Raw genomic sequence first — 19,031 nt, 5'->3', positions numbered from 1 at the left:
TTCTCATTGCCAAGTAGCATTCTGTTGTATGTGAACCACATCTTCTTTATCCATTCATCAGTTGATGGACATTTAGGCTCTTTCCATAATTTGGCTATTGTTGAAAGTGTTGCTGTAAACATAGGGGTACATGTGCCCCTATGAATCAGCACTCCTGTATTCTTTGGATAAATTCCTAGTTGTGCTATTGCTGGGTCGTAGGGTAGTTCTATTTTTTTTAATTTTTTAATTAATGTTTTTATTTATTTTTGAGAGAGAGAGAGAGAGAGAGAGAGCGCACAAGTGGGGGAAGGGCAGAGAGAGAGGGACACACAGAATCTGAAGCAGGCTCCAGGCTCTGAGCTGTCAGCACAGAACCCGACGTGGGGCTCGAACTCATGAACCGGGAGATCATGACCTGGGCCGAAGTCGGATGCTTAACTGACTGAGCCACCCAGGCGCCCTGCGTAGTTCTATTTTTAGTTTTTTGAGGAACCTCCCCACTGTTTTCCAGAGTGGCTGCACCAGTTTGCATTCCCACCAACAGTGCAAGAGGGTTCCCATTTCTCCACATCCTTGCCAACATCTGTTGTTTCCTGAGTTGTTAATTTTAGCCACTCTGACCGGCATGAGGTGGTATCTCAGTGTGGTTTTGATTTGTATTTCCCTGATGCTGAGTGATGTTGAGCATCTTTTTAAGTGTCTGTCGGCCATCTGGATGTCTTCTTTGGAAAAATGTCTATTCATGTCTTCTGCCCATTTCTTCACTGGATTATTTGTTTTCAGATGTTGAGTTTGATTAGGTTCTTTATAGATTTTGGATACTAAGCCTTTATCTGACATGTCATCTGCAAATATCTTTTCCCATCCCGTCGGTTGCCTTTTAATTTTGTTGAATGTTTCCTTTGCAGTGCAGAAGCTTTTTATCTTGAGGTCCCAATAACTTCATTTTTGCTTTCATTTCCCTTGCCTTTGGAGATGTGTTGAGCAGGAAATTGTTGCAGCTGAGGTCAAAGAGGTTGTTGCCTGTTTTCTCCTCTAGGGTTTTGATGGTTTCCTGTCTCATGTTTAGGTCATCCATTTTGAGTTTATTTTTGTGTATTTTTATGTTCATTTTGTGTGTGTATTTTGTGTACCCTTAGTCAAGGGTAAAACTGCAAGCATTTATACCCATGGTCAGTATTCCTTTGGGGTAACTCATGACTTTTGAATATTATGGAAACAACAATATATCCCTACTTCCAATGGGGATAAAATTAAAAATGACTCCTATGTCCAAATTTTATTAGATGCAATACCTTTGCCAGCTGCTCTGGATATTATTAAGCTTTCCAGGCATTCCAGACTCAACTCCCTGGAGGCCAAAAGAAAGCGCCTCACTGATATTTCCACCAAAAATGCTGCTTGCAAGGAGGCCAGTAGCCAAACCTCTGTCTTGGTCCAAAGAGATGTTATCCCAAGTGATAATTTGGGTGGTGAGGAATGATCAGAGACACCCAAAGGAAAAACAGTATTGAAAATCTAATAATTGTTGGTTCAATAGTAATAGAGAACTTTGGTTTGGAGCAAGTAACAATCCAGCTCTACCAGAAATTCGAAAATTCTCCCTACTTACAACTGTACATGCGTCAAACCATTGGTTTCCTGAGAAAATGACAACATTCATGAACCAATTTTGGTTGGGAAATATTAATAAGGTCTCACAAAGTACCTACTTCACTCATCCCATCTGTCCAAAGTATAATCCAGGGAAACCTGTTAAAAAAATGGATTTCATACAGCTTCCCCATCTTGTGGATATAAATATATTTTAATCATGGTTTGTATGTTTTCTCACTGGATCAAAGCTTTCCCTTGTAGACAGGTCATTCTACCATGGCTAAAATTGTTTCAGAAGAGATTATCCCTACCTGGGAAAATCCCTCTCCAACTCTATAGTGTGAGGGGAACCCATTTCACTGGACAGGTGCTTTGACAAGTCTGCACTGTTTAGCTGGTTTTACAAAACTTTCATTAGCATACCATCTTCAATCCTCAGGGTTAACTGAATGCACTAACAGCATGGTTAAGACTCAATTGGTAGGGAGTCTGAGTGGCTCAGTCGGTTAAACCTCTGACTTGATTTCAGCTCAGGTCATGATCTCACGATTTGTGGGTTGAGCCCCGTGTTGAGCTCAGTGCTGACAATGCTCTCTCTCAAAATGAATAAATATGCTTTAAAAAAGAGTCAATTGGCAAAATTTACAGAGGTCTTCCAAATGTTTTGGCCGAAAGCATAGTTGTTAGTCCTTCTAAACCTCAGATCCACCCCTTTGGGAACACAGACTCACCCTTTGAGATAGTCACAGGATGGCCAATGCATCTGGCCATGCCTCCTTTGATCCACAGTTGATAAAAGAACAAAGAACATATACTTCAATATTGTAAAAGCCTAGTTGGTTCTATTAAAAGTAACCATGCTTCGGTAGAGCCATCTTTTCACAGTGCGCTCCTGGCAGACAATGACCTTAAGCATCACACCTTCCAACCAGGAAAAGACTGCTCCAGAAGACTCTACTGCCTCACTGGAAAGGCCTTTATCAGGAACTTCACACCAAGTCTTGTGCCACCAAACTCCAGGCAACAGACTCTTGGATTTACATGATGGAGCTAAAGAAATAACCAAACCCAACTGGACCTGCACACCACCTATTAATCTGACAGTAAAGATTTCCCAAAGTGAAACAGACGACATCTGATGAGACAACTTTCCCAAGATGTTTGGATCTTGCATGCATTTTTTCTCACTGTTGCTTCTTCTCTCTCTTTTATGGGAAGAAAGGACCCCTGTCTGCATTTTCCAAGCCCTCACGAAAGGGGAAACCTCTTTTTTTGACTATGGCCTTTTGGAAACAGCCTCATTGTGATCCTGTGACAAATTAATTTTTCTCTTGCTTTTTCTGAAGGTACACACACACACACACACACACACACATATATATGTGTATATATATATATATATATATATATTTTTTTTTTTTTTTTTTTTTTTTTTTAAGTTTAGTTTTTTATTTTGAGGGGGCAAGGGGCAGAGAGAGAGGGAGACAGAATCCCAAGCAGGCCCTGAGCTGGCAGCATAGAGCCTGATGTGGGGCTTGGACTCATGAGCTGTAAGATCATGACCTGAAGTCTGAAGTCAGATCCTTAACTGACTGAGCCACCCAGGCATCCCTTCACAAAATCTTTCTTTAATATGAACTATTAACCGATATTCAGAGATTCTTACTGAAATTCATGGTTTCTGAATTTAAAGTTTATAGGCTGTATTATCAATAACATTTGGTTCCACACAGTTCTTTTGAGATAATGATACTGTTTTAAAACGTCTTTGAAACTTTGCTCTTTTGCAAAAAGTTGATCAACTATTGCTTCATGTTTATACTTGCACTGTATCTTCCCAAATTCACTTGGTTAGTTCTTTCAATGTGCTCCTGCAGTATTCACTCTTCTGTTTCCATGGCCTCTCTTAATTGGAGACTTCCAGGAGGATACACACTCCAGGTATGCCTCCATAGTGAGAGCTTTACTGCCCTGAGTCAGAAAGAGTGCCAATAAATATTTCAATTGGCTACTTTCAGACCTAAGGTCCTGGTTTAGAACTATCATACAATTTGGAATTATCACGTTAATTCCTCTGTTTTGTATAATAATTTTAAGTTTTGTATATCATTGGTCAAACTTTTGTAAGAATAATGTACCCAATAAAGAGATGATCTCCAATATTTATGATCTTGGTAAATTTATATTATAGATGGGAAGTGTCTGGGAGTTCTCCCTCCTAACCTTCCATGTTAACTCAAATGTGGCCTTAAGTGGTTTCCAACTGGTTTCCACTTTCCCTCCAACTTAGGACATGACAACCAGGAAAGGTCCTTTTTCTGGCACTGAGTGACAAAACCACTAAAATCTGATCCTTGATCTGTGATGCTTTTAAGGAAAGATCTTGATCAAAAGGGGTAAATATGAACATTTATAAAGGAACCTTATAAAATGGACTTGGGAGGTAGGAAGAGGACCCTCATGCCCTACCACTGGTCATCAATGGCAGACCCAACAGGAAGAAACCAGTATTCATCATTCCAGCAGAAGAAAGGAGGATTTCCTTCCTGACATTGACAAAAGCCCAGCCTAAGAGAGACATGAGAGACAGTCACAATCCAGTCAATGAGAAAAAAACACAACAAAACAATCCAGCCAATGAGAAGACACTACGCCTTTGAGCTCCCAGTTTACCCCAGTGGAATTTTGGTTTACAACAGCCCCTCCTAACTTCTCCTTTCTTATATAAAAAAGCCTCCTTTCCTTTGATCTCCAGAATTGGATAAAGTTTTGTCACAGCTTGCTCTAATCAATCGTAATTCTCTGCTATTACTGAATAAATCCATTTTTGCTGGTACTCTGCATTATAGGTAGTATCATGAAACGGTTTTGCAAAAGTCCACTTTTTATTACAGCTACCTCCTTAGTTGTAGCAGAGCATCAAAAGTTCTGTAATGGTCTCTTATTCATATGGGTTCCAATAGAGGTCCATAAGTAGAGCATTTTCCAAATCATACTGAAGTCATGCCTCAAAGCATACATACTATCAGTATTACTATTTTTTCTCTTGTTATTTGTCTACTGGCAGGTGTCGATGAGGGCAATTAATTCATCAATGTGAACTGAATTTCTGGGAAAGACTTTTTTTTTTAATGTTTATTTATTTTTGAGACAGAGACAGAGCACGAGTGGGGGCGGGGGGGGTGGGCAGAGAGAGAGGGAGACACAGAATCTGAAACAGGCTCCAGGCTCTGAGCTGTCAGCACAGAGCCCGACGCGGGGCTCGAGCCCACGACCCGTGAGATCATGACCTGAGCCGAAGTCGGACGCTTAACCAACTGAGCCACCCAGGCGCCCCAAGACTTATTTTCTAAAAATGAATGATCTGTGATAGCCTTCTGGGCAAACTTCGGCTTCTGTTTTAAGTATGAACAATCAAGAAAAAAATAAATGAGGTTATACAAAAGAGTCTAAAAAAGTTCTGGGGGCACCTGGGTGACTCAGTCGGTTAAGTGTCTGACTCCTGATTTCATCTCAGGTTGTGATGTCACAGTTTGGTTTGTGAGTTCCAGCCCCACATGGGGCTGGGTGCTGATGGTGCTGATGGTGTGGAGCCTACTTGGGATTCTCTCTCTCTCTCTCTCTCTCTCTCTCTCTCTCTCTCTCTCTCTCTCTCTCTGCCTTTCCCCAACTTGCCTGCACTCTCTCTCTCAAAAGAAATAATTAAACTTTAAAAAGGCGGATGGCGGGGGGCGGTGCCTAATGGCTCAGTCGGTTGAGCGTCAGTCCGACTTCAGCTCAGGTCATGATCTCATGGTTCACCCCACATGGGGCTCGCTGCTGTCATCACAGAGCCTGCTTGAGATTCTGTCTCCTCTTCTCTCTGCCCTTCTCCTGCTCGCGCGCTCTCTCTCAAAAGTAAACATTAAAAAAAAAAAAAAAAAATTCAAGGCGCCTGGGTGGCTCAGTCGGTTAAACATCCAATTTCGGCTCAGGTCATTATCTCGCGGTTTGTGAGTTCCAGCCCCGCATCAGGCTCTGTGCTGTCAGCTCGGAGTGTAGAGCCTGCTTGGGATCTGTGTCTCCCTCTCTCTCTGCCCCTCCCCACTTGTGCTCTGTCTCTCTCTATCAAAAATAAATTAAAAATGTAAAAAAAAAAAAAAAAAAGTTGTGTACAAGATGTCAACCAACAAAAATTCACTGAAAATTTAAGAAAATAAGCATATACTTGGGCAGTGAGAATTCCAATTTGGGAGACACAGAGTCAGGTATAAACTTGAATTGGATCCTAAAGAAGACAAAGAAGGGGTAGAGTTATACAGGCAAAAAGCTAAGTAGGAGTATAGTAAATATTCAGTTCCTCTAGGCAAAACAGGGATTTAAATTAGGTTAACTGAGGGGCGCCTGGGTGGCGCAGTCGGTTAAGCGTCCGACTCCAGCCAGGTCACGATCTCGCGGTCCGTGAGTTCGAGCCCCGCGTCGGGCTCTGGGCTGATGGCTCAGAGCCTGGAGCCTGTTTCGGATTCTGTGTCTCCCTCTCTCTCTGCCCCTCCCCCATTCATGCTCTGTCTCTCTCTGTCCCAAAAATAAATAAACGTTGAAAAAAATAAATAAATAAATAAATAAATTAGGTTAACTGAGATTGGTAGAGTTAATATGCAAATGAGGGAATGAAACTTATTAAGTCACATTGGCTTTTTTTGAGGTGAAGAATGTGGATGATTCAGGTGTCATGGTGAGGAGTAAATTAAGTCCAGGTTGAGAGCTTGCAGCTGACTAAAAAAAAAAAAAATTAAGTTCATGGTTTCCCCAGTGAGGATGTGCATAAGTTTCTCCTCCCTTATGCCTGACCCTGTTTAATTTAATTTAATCAATTAATTATGTGATGTATTTTGGCAGCTTGAACCTTTATTTTTAGTATTTTTTTTAAAGCATAATTGTAGAGAGGTGGGTTGGGATGGGCTAGATGGGCGATGGGCATTAAAGAGGGCACTTGTTGGGATGAGCACTGGGTGTTATGTGTAACTGAGGAATGACTAAATTCTGCTCCTTAAACCATTATTACACTGTTAACTAACTTGGATTTAAATAAATTAAAAATAATTAATTAATTAATTTTAGAAAAGCATAACTAGAAACTTTCAATACGTAAATAATCCTAGCAAACCATTTAAAAGTGTTGTTGTTCCACAGGAATTTCACATCAGGTCCACCAGGACATCCAGCTCTGTGAGTAACCCCCCCCCCCCACATCCCCCCACCACCTGACTCTATTTTAAAAAGAGACCTTTTAGCCAGTCTTGTTTGCTCCATTTTGAAATCTCCTTTTACAAAGATGTAGTTAACGTTCTAACAGAGGTCCAAATAGTGGAGAGGTTTCTCCCCTTCAAGTTGGGGAAGAAAGTTGCTGGATTCAAGCTGCTATAGTGAGAAAAGTGATACATAAAAGGTTAAGACACCATGGGTACCCCAATATATCACTATGTTCTTTAATTCTTCTCATAACACTTACTAGAAATTGTCTGCTTTCAGCAAGATCATTTGTGTTTTAAAAATTTTTTAAATGTTTTTATTTATTTTTGAGACAGAGAGAGACAGAGCATTAGCAGGGGAGGGGCAGAGAAAGAGGGAGACACAGAATCCAAAACAGGCTCCAGGCCTGTGCTGTCCGCACAGAACCTGACGCAGGGCTCAAACTCATGGACCTTGAGATCATGGCCTGAGCAGAAGCCGGACGCTTAACCGACTGAGCCACCCAGGCGCCCTTCAGCAAAATCATTTATATTTAGAATCCCGGCAGCCAAATATCTGTGAAGGCTGTTTTCTATATTTTGTGCTAAAAATTGAGTCTTTTTCTTGTAAATTGATAAATCATTGAAACATTTTACTTTTATAATAAAATGAAGAAGGTGGCATCTTCATTTTGTCAATTTTAACTTTTTCTTTTATCTGCAATTTGGTAGATAAAAGTGCTTTCAAATTATTAAATGTGGAGGATGCCAGACAAAAGTAATTTGTGCTATTATCCTTCCCTTCATAAAATGAAGGAGCAGGCATCCCTAGGTGGCTCAGTCGGTTAAGTGTCTGACTTCAGCTCAGGTCATGATCTCACAGCCTGTGAGTTCGAGCCCCGCATTGGGCCTGGAGCCTGCTTCGGATTCTGTGTCTCCCTCTCTCTCTTCCCTTTTCTTGCTCTCACTCTGTCTCTGAAAAATAAATAATAAACATTAATATTCTTGGTTTGTTTTGTTTTGTTTTTGAGAGAGAGTGCGAGAGTGAGAGCAGGGGAGGGGCAGAGAGAGGGGGGAGAGAAGGATCCAAAGCGAGCTCTGCACTGACAGCAGAGATCCCGATGCGGGGCTCAAACTCATGAACCCTGATATCATGACCTGAACCGAAGTCAGATGCTCAATCGACTCAGCTACCCAGGCACACCTTGTGTTAATATTCACCACTGTCACCAACTGGTTTTATTCTATAAAACTGCCACTGTGTCCTGTGACCCTGAAGACTTAGCACTTCATATACTGGTCATAAAGAGTCACTTTCCTTCCATAGATGTTATGGACTGAATGTCTGCATTTCCCCAAACTTCATATGTTTAAGCCCTAATCCCAGTGATGGCATCTAGACAAGAGGGCTCTGGGACATAATTAGGTTTATTTATCTATTTTTTAATGTTTTTTATTTATTTTAATTAAAAAAAATTGTTTTAAGTTTATATATATGTGGAGGAGAGAGAGAGAGATGAAGTGTGAGTGAGGAGGGGCAGAGAAAGAGGGAGACACAGAATCCAAAGCAGGCTCCAGGCTCCAAGCTGTCAGCACAGAGCCTGATGCAGGGCTTGAACCCACAAACCGTGAGATCATGACCTGAGCTAAAGTTGGATGCCCAACCAACTGAGCCACCCAGGCACCCCCATAATGTTTATTTATTCTTGAGAGAGAGAGAGAGAGAGAAACAGAGAGACAGAGCTCGAGTTGGGGAGGGGCAGAGAGAGAGAAGGAGACACAGAATCCAAAGCAGGCTTCAGGCTCTGAGCTGTCAGCATAGAGCCCAATGTGGGGCTTGAACCCACGAACCACGAGATCATGACCTAAGCCCATGACCTGAGCTGAAGTTGGGCCCTTAAGCCTCTGAGCCACCCAGGTGCCCCTGGGACGTAATTAGTTTTAGATGAGTTCATGAGGGTGGTGCTCCATAATGGGATTGGTGCCTTTGTGAGAAGAGGAAGAAAGGTCACACTCTCCTCTCTCTCCACCATGTGAGGACACAGCAAGAAAGCAAGCCACAGAGAGGGTCATCACCGGAACCCAAACATGCTGGCACTCTGATCTCTGACTTCCAGCCTCCAGAACTATAAGAAAATAAATATCTGTTGTTTAAACCACTCGGTCTATGGTATTTTGTTATTGCAGCCCAAGCTAAGTCATGTGACCTTTAAAATGATAAGAACACCTTGTTTAGCACTAGTCTTCAAGATCAATGATTTCAGAAAGACAAATATACCCTTGAGGTTTGAAACATTTGCACCTGTGGGTACAACCATGTAAGAAAACATAAGGGTAGCAGAGGGCGGGCATCAGGCCAAAGGTTCAGGCTTCAGAGAAGAGAGAAGCTAACACCAAATTGGAGGAGGAAAAGTACAGCAGACTTAGAGGAGAGGAAAAGTTGGGAGAGGTTGAGAAGACTGTAGAGGGTGTCCCACATGGGTAGGTCACAGGCAAAGGTCCAAATGCAGGGAACTACTACTGGACAGAGCTCAGAGAAGAGCTATCACTAGTGAGGGCAGAATGTGCAGTGTCGGTGGATTGACAGCGGACTGAAAGCACTGTAACTGCTAGGCCCCATACAGGCTGGTACCCAGAACAGCTATAAGGTTAGGGCCATGAGGCCTTTGCCTGGAGTGTTCTGGCATCGCTGGCAAAAATCTTCCTTCTCCAACAGACTGGCTGCTGTGTACTGAGCCCCAGTCGGAGACCAGGCTGTTCTAAGGAAGATTCTTCACCCACAGAAGAATTCTTCACCCATGAATTGGGGGCCATTTATGAAATCTAACCATGGCCATCCACACAGTGTACAAAGGATTGAGATGACCAGTGTCTATCCTACCCCATTTGCTTGGAAGGCTTGATCCTCTTGTGGCTCAGTTGGCCTTTAACTCTGATCTCACATGAGTTCTCCATGTTGATTAAAGATAATTCTTACATCCAGGAAGGAAGGTCTGAGCAGAGTGGGATTCCCTCAAACATCTCTGCTGGAGAGTACTTGAGCAGCCCTACTGCAAATTTTGATGACTGCAAGCCTGTCTTGGGTTCTGCCTCTGATGTGGCTATCATTCCTTGTTTCCTTTAGGCTTTTAGGAAAAGTCACCGCGAAGAGGAGGCAGCAACAATGCCTTCTCATCCACCAAGCACTATGGATGGATACTGCATGCTGAAGCCTCTCATGTCAGAAAACTCCAGGTCTTTCTCCCCCCAGGTCTCATGGAGGGACACAGGGGAACGTATATAGCCCACATACATGTTTTGTCAAACTGCTTTTGTACCAAAATGTTTTTTCAAATGGCTTCTAACATAAAACCAAAAGCCACATAAAAATCTGCATATCTGGCTCTTCTTGGAAAGCCAAGACATCTGAGAAACCCGCATTAATTCAACCATGTTGTCTCCCCATCCCTTAAAAAGGACAGACTTCCTTGGTGGCTACCTGAAATGGGGTAATGAAGGCCATGACTATGCAATCCTCTAGAAACTCTGGTTACTCACATAAACCACTCTCCAGACCATGAGCTGTATCCTCTCAATGTCAGAGTTCTTGTGTGGTGACAGCCACGAGGTGAACAGCTCAGGAAGAATATAGGAATTCATAAAACACTTATTTGGATTTGCATTATGGGTGCTACACAGGTCTGCGGATCTTAAGAAGTTCTGCACCCTTGGGGCACCTGGGTGGCTTGGTTGGTTAAGCACCCAACTTTGGCTCAGGTCATGATCTCACGGTTTGTGGGTTTGAGCCCCTTGTCGGGCTCTGTGCTGACAGCTCAGAGCTTGGAGCTCGTTTCAGATTCTGCGGCTCCCTCTCTGCCTCTCCCTGGCTTGTGCTCTCTCTCTCAAAAATGAATAAACATTAAAAGAAGAAGAAGAAGAGGAGGAGGAGGGGATGAGAAGAAGAAGAAGAAGAAAGAAGGAAGAAGAAGAAAGAAGGAAGAAGAAAGAAGGAAGAAGAAGAGGAAGAAGAAGAGGAAGAAGAAGAGGAAGAAGGAAGAGGAGGAAGAAGGAATAAGAGGAAGAGGAGGAAGAAGAAGGAAGAAGAGGAAGAGGAGGAAGAGGAGGAGGAGGAAGAGGAAGAGGAGGAAGAGGAGGAGGAGGAGGAAGAAGAAGAAGAAGAAGAAGAAGAAGAAGAAGAAGAAGAAGAAGAAGAGAAGGAGGAGGAGGAGGAGGAGGAGGTGGTAGTAGTTCTGCACTCTTATCTCGCTTGGCCAGTCACCTGGAATTTTCTGATGTACCTTTAGAACAGCCAAGTTCCCCCTAGTTTACTAGTCTTCTCCACAGCCAGTGTTTCTGTACTAATGATGGCTTCCCAAATAGCCCCTGTGGGTTTCAGATTAAGTTATACTTGCCTCACCTGCAGAGCCACAGTTAATGGAGAACTGTGGTTACTCCTTATCCCCAGTGGCATGGGCCTATAGTTTCCTAGTCTCCCCAACTCCCTATTACTTCACACCCAGTGTTTCTCTATCCACTAGGTGGATACAGTATTCACTAGGCCTCTACTGGCCTCCCAGGGTCATATCTCCTTATTAGGAACCAGAAGACAGCTTCTCCTCACATGGGGGAACCCAGAGTTCTCTCTGTGAACTAGGGACCTGCCCTCTAATCCAACAGACCACTCTAATGTTGCAGACTAACATCCTCCTTCTTCAGGGTGAGCTCTGGGCCTTCAGGTATCTCTGAAACACAGGCCACTATGTTTACTTTATGAGCCCTTCAGTTTTTCCCAGTCCTTCAAATGCAATGCGAAGTGGGCCATAAAAGATCATACAGCAATTCCCTATGTTCCTTTTATACCCTGAGGTAGATGTTGTCGGGTGCCCTGTATCAGCCTTCCCCCACTCTACCTGCTTCTTTTTTCAACCTACTCCACCCCAACCCCCAAGATTAAGCTGGGTTGATCAATGAGGTCTTTATTATCATGCTGGACAGAGAAGACGAGGGTAAATGGTTCCAGGGAAGGGTAATGTGTGGGCTCAGTGGACACATCATTGGGATTACATGCAGACATGACAACATCCATGAGGAATGTGCGTCTTCCTGAGAAGCCCAAACTGGACATCCCTCAAGGCCCCTCTACCAGCCTGGGGTCAGTTCATTTCCTAACCCTCTCAGAGGCAGTGGGAATTAAGCCATTCCAATGGGCCCATGATAAGTCTGTTTTCCTCCAGGAAAGTGGAAAGGAGGCACAGGGAGCTGTTTTTTCCATGCATATGTAGATGACCGTTGCAAATATTTGGATCCAGGCAGGTTCAAAAGGGATTTGTGCTCCATAGGGGAGAGAGCTCAGCTCTGGGCTGCTGAGAAAGGCCAGGGTAGCTTTTGAAGACTTCTCCAAATTAGTGGTACATGTAGGTAACTTCTCTGTGGGTATTCTGCTCCAAGTTTGACTTGGCTGAAAATCTTCTCAGAAGGACCATTTCCATAAGACTCCACTCAGGTATGAATCCTTTTATGCTGAGCGAGATTGCAAAGACGGCTAAAAATTTTTCCACAGTGGCCACACTCATAAGTCCTTTCTCTGGTGTGTACTATCTGGTGTCGAACAAGTGTGGATCGTTCACTAAAGGCTTTCCCACATTGGCTGCACTCATAGGGCCTTTCCCGTGTGTGAACTCTCTGGTGACGAACCAGGTGAGAATTATTGCTGAAGGCTCTCCCGCACTCACTGCACTCATAAGGCCTTTCTCCAGTGTGAACTCTCCAGTGGTAAATAAGGCTGGACTTTCGGCTAAAGAACTTCCCACATTCGCTGCACTGATAAGGCCTTTCTCCAGTGTGAACTTTCTGATGTTTAATGAGAATGGAGTTCTGGCTAAAGAATTTCCCACATTCACTGCACTCATAAGGCCTTTCTCTTGTGTGAACTCTCCAGTGCTCAATGAGACTGGAACTGTGAGCAAAGGCTTTCCCACATTCACTGCACTCATAAGGCCTTTCGCCGGTGTGAATTCTCCAGTGCTGAATCAGGCTGGAGCTGCGACTGAAGGCCTTTCTACATTCACTGCATTCATAAGGCCTTTGCCCGGTATGTACTTTCTGGTGCTGAATGAGAGTGGAGCTATTGCTGAAGGCTTTTCCACATTCACTGCACTCAAAAGGCCGTTCTCCAGTGTGAACTTTCTGATGTCGAAGGAGGTGGGAGCTCTGGCTGAAGTCTCTTCCACATTCACTGCACTCAAAAGGCCGTTCTCCAGTGTGAACTTTCTGGTGCTGAGCAAGGTTGGAGTTATTATTAAAAGCTCTTCCACACTCGCTGCACTCATAAGGCCTTTCTCCAGTGTGAACTCTCCAGTGTTGAATGAGAGCAGAGCTACGGCTGAAGGCTTTACCACATTGATTGCACTCATATGGTCTTACTTGGGTGTGAACTTTCTGGTGCCGAAGGAAATTAGAGCTTTGGCTGAAGGCTCTTCCACATTTGCTGCACTCAAAAGGCCTTTCTCCAGTGTGAACTTTCTCATGTCGAGTGAGGTGTGACCTGTTATTAAAGGCTTTCCCACATTCACTGCACTCATAAGGTCTTTCTCCTGTATGAATTCGCTGGTGATGAACAAGTGTGAGTTTGTGGCTGAAGGTTTTCCCACAATCATTGCACTTATAATGTTTTACTCCAGTGTGAAATTTCTGGTGCTTCCTCAGTTTAGAAGGGTGACTGAAGGTCTTCTCACACTCTTTACATACATGACATGTCTCTTCATTATGACATTTTTGGTGATTAACAAGGGTTGATTTCTCCTCTAAGGAATTTTCAACTGTTGGGCATCTAAACAGTGTCTCTTCAGAATGAATTCTCAGGTGGTTGAGGAGAGTGGAGCTCTTCTGAAAGACTTTTCCACAGTCGTTGCACTTGAAGAGCTCCTGGCTGGAATGGACTTCTAAGAGCTGCTCAAGATTAGAACTGTGTGAAAAGGCCTTCCTGCACTCTGTGCTTCTATATGGCTTCCCACTGCTCTCGATGGCTGGATGCTGGAAGAGGTCATGGCTGTCCAAGGCATCCTCACCATCTTCCCCACAAGTGAAAGGCTTCTCTGACAGATGGACCATAGAGCGTTCCACAAATGAGTCCCTGTCCTTGTCCCATCTGAAGGGCTTTTCTCTACTGTGCTCCTCCTGGTGCTGGTGAAGGTTCACACTGAACCAAAACTCTCTTCCACACGCTCCACATGTATAGAGGGTACTCTCAGGATATGTTCTTTGATGTTCATCCAGGTGCAAAATGTCTTTCGAGAATGGGCCACACATATCACAGGTGTCAGCCTTCTGCGTGGAAGGATTTGCAGTGGGGATCCTGACCTGTAACATCCCTTGTATAGAAGCATTCTGCTTGGAATGAGCCCCCTCATCTTCCACTCCATGCCAACAACCTAAAAGCAGAGAAATTTCTGGTAACCTGAGTGCTCCACTTGGTGGAAAGGGTGATTTCATTAGAAATGTGTGGCTGGACATATACGGCAATGGGTCCAAGGGATGGTGACAGGTCAAGGGGGCCAGAAGAAGAGTGCAGGGCCCACTGTGTAGGACAGGGATAGCCAAGCTACAGAATAAAGGAGGCCTTACTAGAGGAAATGGCAAAGGACTTGAATAGACATTTCTTAAAAGGAGATATGTATATATACATACACATAAACAAATGGCCAACAAGCACATGAAAAGTTGCTCAACATCATTAGTTATTAGAGAAATGCAAACCAAAACTACAGTGAGATACCATTTCACACCAACTAGGCTATCTATAAGAAAACAGACAATAGCAAGTGTTGATAAGGAAGTAGAAAAATTGGAACACTCATACACTGCAGTGGGAATATAAAATGGTGCCGCCAATTTGGAAAACACCTTGGCAATTCCACTATGTATCTACCCAAGAGAAATGAAAACATACTTACGTAAAAACTTGTACATGAATGTTCATAGCAACATTTTTCAAAACAGCCAAAAAGGGGAAACAAGACAAATGCTCATCAACTGATGAATGAATAAACAAACCGTTGTATATCTACACAATGGAATCTTATTTGGCCATAAAAAAGAAGGAAGTACTGGTAAATGCTACAACGTGGATTAACCTTACAAACATTACACTAACTGAAAGCCATTCACAGAGAAACATATACTGTGTGACTCCATTTATATGAAATGTTTAAATAAGCAAATCTATACAGTCATAAAGTATATTAGCAATTGCCAAAGGCTGAGGAAGAAGAGATGAGGGAAGATGGGGAATGACTGTTAATGGGTACAATTTCTCTTTAGGTGATAAAAATGCTAGATTATGGTGATATTTATACAACTCTGCAAATACCTAAAAACCACTGAATTATACATTCTGAAGTATGAATTTTATGGTAGAGCTCAACAAAGTTTAAAAAAAAAAGTCCCGGGGCGCCTGGGTGGCGCAGTCGGTTAAGCGTCCGACTTCAGCCAGGTCACGATCTGGCGGTCCGTGAGTTCGAGCCCCGCGTCGGGCTCTGGGCTGATGGCTCAGAGCCTGGAGCCTGTTTCCGATTCTGTGTCTCCCTCTCTCTCTGCCCCTCCCCCGTTCATGCTCTGTCTCTCTCTGTCCCAAAAATAAATTTAAAAAGTTGAAAAAAAAAAAAAAAAAAAGTCCCATGGGGGAAGGGACAGATTCTGGGCATGGCCCCATAGTGGGTCACCGAGCCAGAAATTGGTCTAGCTTAGTGGGATCCATCAGGCACACCATATGTCCCTGATCCCCAACCTCTGTTCCCACAAGGCCCCTGGGCAACAGCTATTAGGACTATTTATGAGGCTGCTCAGAGAAATACAAGGAGGATGCACACAGCCCAGTCCTAGCATCCACAGCATCTATAACAGGAAACCTGGGAAGAACCAGTGCCAATGGTCCAACTTTGGGATGAACGGAAAACTCTCTATGGGAAGAAGGTAAAAGGGAAGAAGCTGGTCACCATGCTGGGGCAGGGCAGAAAGGCCTTACCAAGTGAGGTCATGAGCTCAAAGTTCTCCAGCATAACACTGTGGTACAGGTCCCTCTGGCCTGCATCAAGAAGCCCCCACTCCTCCTTGGAAAAGTACACAGCCACATCTTCAAAGGTCACTGGGCTTTGCAATGATGAAACAGCTAAGCTAGAAGGCCAACAAATGGGCTGAAAAGCAAACAAAAAGTCAAATGGACACATCCAGTTCCTTGACCTATGACTCAGAGTTCTGCTACATCTACCATCTTCTCTTCTTGTGACTCCCTCGGTCCATCCTTCCCTCACCCACCCACAGCTCCTCCTCCTCCTCAGGCCCCCACCTCAGAGGAGATAAGAGGCCCTGTCACCACAGATGTCCCTTTATCCTTGTAGTCTCACTAGTTACTGTAGCCAGGCCAATCCAATCCAATCTAGAGGAACAAAAAGCTGATACAGATGCTGTCTGTGCTCTGTGCTAGCCAGGAACCCACTCTTCACACTAAACAAGCTCCTTTGTGTCCCCCAGATCACACCTCCCAAGTATAAGAAAATTTGGACTCTCTTTCCTCCCGTAAGCCTCTAGTGCCAGGGCCCGGGGCCCATTGGTTCACATTCCCTTACCTTGTACATGTCACTCTTTGGACACCCACTCCCCAGCCCCCACCCTCCCTTCCTGTCCACACCACCGGCATATCCCTGGTTCCTATATCCCACTGTGCACATGGCATACCCAACATAAAATGGGCAACCAGGATTCAATACTAAGCCTGGCTTGCCCCACATCTCCAAAAACCGCCACTGCCAGAGACGATCATCACTTCTGGTTAATGCCTCCCCACTTTGCCTTGTTGCTTCAGCCTTCAGCTCCCCAGAACCATGAATAGATCTTAAACACCCCTGCTCCCTTCCACCTTCACCCTCTACATGCTTTCCCTTCAGCAGTCATAGCTGTTTTCACAGATAGACAAATCCCAGACCCTAGGCTTGGGGACTCTTAGTTTAGACTGACCCTTTCTGCCCCTGATTACTCCTCCACCCTGAAAAAAACCCCAGACCCCAAGGAGGATGGCCACAAAAACCTGGTGAGCTGTAGAGAGGTAAACCAGTCTCATCTCAGACCCCACTGTCATCCTACCTCTGTTACTTTCATGCTTCATTTTTTTCATCCCAGGTCTAGTCTCTAGGTAGAGGCTTGGTCACCATTTTGGTCAACTCCCAGCCACACATAATGTCAACACACAAGTCTCCCTTGGATGTCTCCAGCCTGGACCTGGCATAAAGCATACTTGGCACTTCCATTTGGCAGTCTACAGGACACCTCAAATACAATACGGCTAAAACCTAGCGCTTCATCTTCCCTCTGAAATCTACTCCTCATGCCAACTTCCACACCTGACAAACCTGTCTGGGTCAACCCTGATATCTCACTGCCTCACAGCAGGAAATCTAGTCCACCCTACTTAAAAGGGAGATTCAGGAGCCAACAATTTCTCCTACTTCTACCTTTGGTCCAGCCACCAAAGCACACACTTGAACTGTTGCAGCCACTCAATGGAAGACTCAGTGGTCTTCCTGCCTCCAACTTCACCTCCAGAGAGAACTCTGTTCTCTCCTGGCCATCCAGAGGGAGCCTATTAAGATCCGAATCAGATCACCTCCCTCCTCTGCTCTAAACTTTCCGGGATTCACCATGCTCAGAATAGAGACCCAGCTCCTCAGCCTGCCGTTCCAGGCCGATACCTGTCCCCATGCTTTCTATGTTCACCAGATGAAATGCAGACCTGCAGTTCCTTGAACACTTCCACCTTATACTCACCTTCAAGAAATTTGCACATGCTGGTCCCTGTGCCTGGGATACCCTTCCAGACCTTATCCCATAGGATTCCAGAAATATGAACGTTGGGGGTGGGGGGGGGAGTCATCAAGAGGATGTGACTGCCAGTTGACCCATGACCTGGACCTGGGCAATGGGAGGCTTGTCATCATCTCCTGTCCTTGGAATGTGTATTCTTCCCCACTCCCAGAAATTCCCCCAGGGATATAGCCTTGAGATTGTGATCTGACACTGACACCATCTGGATGGTAGACTTGACTGAACCAAGTTAAAGTCTCCATATAAACTTTTAAGATTTGTTGGCCTGGTGTGGAGATCTACTCTTGTGGCTGCCCAAGGCAAGCTTCCTATGTACCTGTCCTTGCTTATTAAACCTGCACCAACCAGTCTGGAGTGACGTGCCTCTTTCTTCACTCTCTCCCTACCCTCCACCTCTGGGGTCGGTTTCAGATTACACCAGGGCAGCTCCTGAGGAGGTTGCTAACTTACAGTGAACCCATCCATATAACGTCCAGCCTGGATTCAGGATGCTAGGAAGAGTGACCCTGGGCTCCAGACTCAAGTGTAGGCGAAGAGTCAGGACACCATCATTCTCTTGTACAGGGGCTCCAGGATCGGGAGGGCAGGGATACCAGCGGGCGAAGAACTGGGGCACCCTCCACTCACCTGCCCGGGGTCCATCAGCGAGGTCGCTGGCCTGGTCAGAGCCTGTGGAGTGGGCGGGGCCGTGCAAGGCAGCGACAGTGACAAGCACTGCGGGGTCATCCAAAACCCTACGCCCCCACTGCCCGGGGTGACCGCGTGCTGACGGTCGCACTCAGGGTTTTAGTAAGTCTTCCCCCGTATAAAATGCGCCCAAGGACCTGGGAGCTGTCTCCGGGGACCGTGGGGCTAAGGGCGGAGTACATTACCTCCGTTCTACATCTGGGGAAACCAAGGCTCAGGAAGGAGGAACCATTAGCCGAGGGGTAAAAGTGCACGCAGTGGTGCGGTGACAGTCCTGGGACTTCCCTATGCCCATCTCTGGTCCCAGCAGCCGACTGCCAACCAGCCCACCAACTGCGCGGCGAAGAGTGCAATGGCGACGACGGAAGTCCCGCCCCGTCCTCTGCTGCTAGCGCAGAAACGCCCAGACTCTGAGCGGGCAAATGCTCTGGGCCCGCCGCTCGCAGCCACGCTAGTTCCTACAACCAGTAGCTGTGCCTCCGGGTCGTTGCCTGGGTGATCAGGACACACACACACACACACACGGACACACACGCGCGTGTCGCGTCACTGCTCACGCGTCGCGAACTACATTCCCCAGAAAGCCTCTCATCAAGCGTCTTCTCAGAGCTTCCCAGGGAGAACCTGGGCGAGGGGCGTTTCCGAGGCCGCGGTCTGGGCTCTGGCCAATGATAGCCTAGGGGAGAGGCGTTTCCGGAACCG

At 45.2% G+C, this 19,031-nt stretch overlaps 2 protein-coding genes across 8 annotated transcripts in view; one reads left to right on the top strand and one right to left on the bottom strand.

The window, feature by feature from the left end:
- ZNF584 (zinc finger protein 584) overlaps positions 1-10,163 on the top strand; it is a 36,269-nt gene extending 26,106 nt beyond the window's left edge. For 3 of the 5 annotated variants that reach the window (XR_006702120.1, XR_006702121.1, XR_006702122.1), the window contains 2 exons: positions 6,751-6,786; positions 8,827-8,947. The gene's annotated coding sequence lies outside the window, so the exon portion shown is untranslated. Of the gene's footprint in view, positions 1-6,750; positions 6,787-8,826; positions 8,948-9,912 lie in introns of those variants that run through there. The other 2 variants (XR_006702118.1, XR_006702119.1) reach the window with 2 other exon arrangements.
- Positions 10,164-11,727: 1,564 nt separating this feature from the next.
- ZNF132 (zinc finger protein 132) lies at positions 11,728-18,949 on the bottom strand. 3 transcript variants are annotated; one of them, XM_045440206.1, is made up of 3 exons: positions 18,270-18,949; positions 15,790-15,958; positions 11,728-14,197 (listed from the first exon to the last, which is right to left on the bottom strand). In XM_045440206.1, the coding sequence occupies exons 1-3, from the start codon at positions 18,366-18,368 to the stop codon at positions 12,267-12,269; spliced, it is 2,199 nt and encodes a 732-aa protein (XP_045296162.1). In that variant the 5' UTR covers positions 18,369-18,949; the 3' UTR covers positions 11,728-12,266. The 3 variants fall into 3 exon arrangements, with proteins under 3 accessions (XP_045296162.1, XP_045296163.1, XP_045296164.1); XM_045440207.1 differs by having other exon boundaries at positions 18,093-18,627; XM_045440208.1 differs by lacking the exon at positions 15,790-15,958 and having other exon boundaries at positions 18,270-18,627.
- Positions 18,950-19,031: the final 82 nt, after the last annotated feature.

This window comes from Leopardus geoffroyi, chromosome E2 (assembly GCF_018350155.1).
Source record: "Leopardus geoffroyi isolate Oge1 chromosome E2, O.geoffroyi_Oge1_pat1.0, whole genome shotgun sequence".
Taxonomy (NCBI): Eukaryota; Metazoa; Chordata; class Mammalia; order Carnivora; family Felidae; genus Leopardus; species Leopardus geoffroyi.
The sequence above is the reverse complement of the archived record's forward strand: the minus strand, read 5'-3'. Positions and strand labels throughout refer to the sequence as shown.

Excerpts from the sequence above, each read along its gene's own strand:
- ZNF132 (XM_045440206.1), bottom strand. The coding sequence starts at position 18,368 with ATGACCCCGCAGTGCTTGTCACTGTCGCTGCCTTGCACGGCCCCGCCC. Across the intron at positions 15,959-18,269 it reads CGCTGATGGACCCCGGGCAG|CCCATTTGTTGGCCTTCTAG; the intron begins GTGAGTGGAGGG and ends TTTGCTTTTCAG. Across the intron at positions 14,198-15,789 it reads TGAGCTCATGACCTCACTTG|GTTGTTGGCATGGAGTGGAA; the intron begins GTAAGGCCTTTC and ends CTCTGCTTTTAG.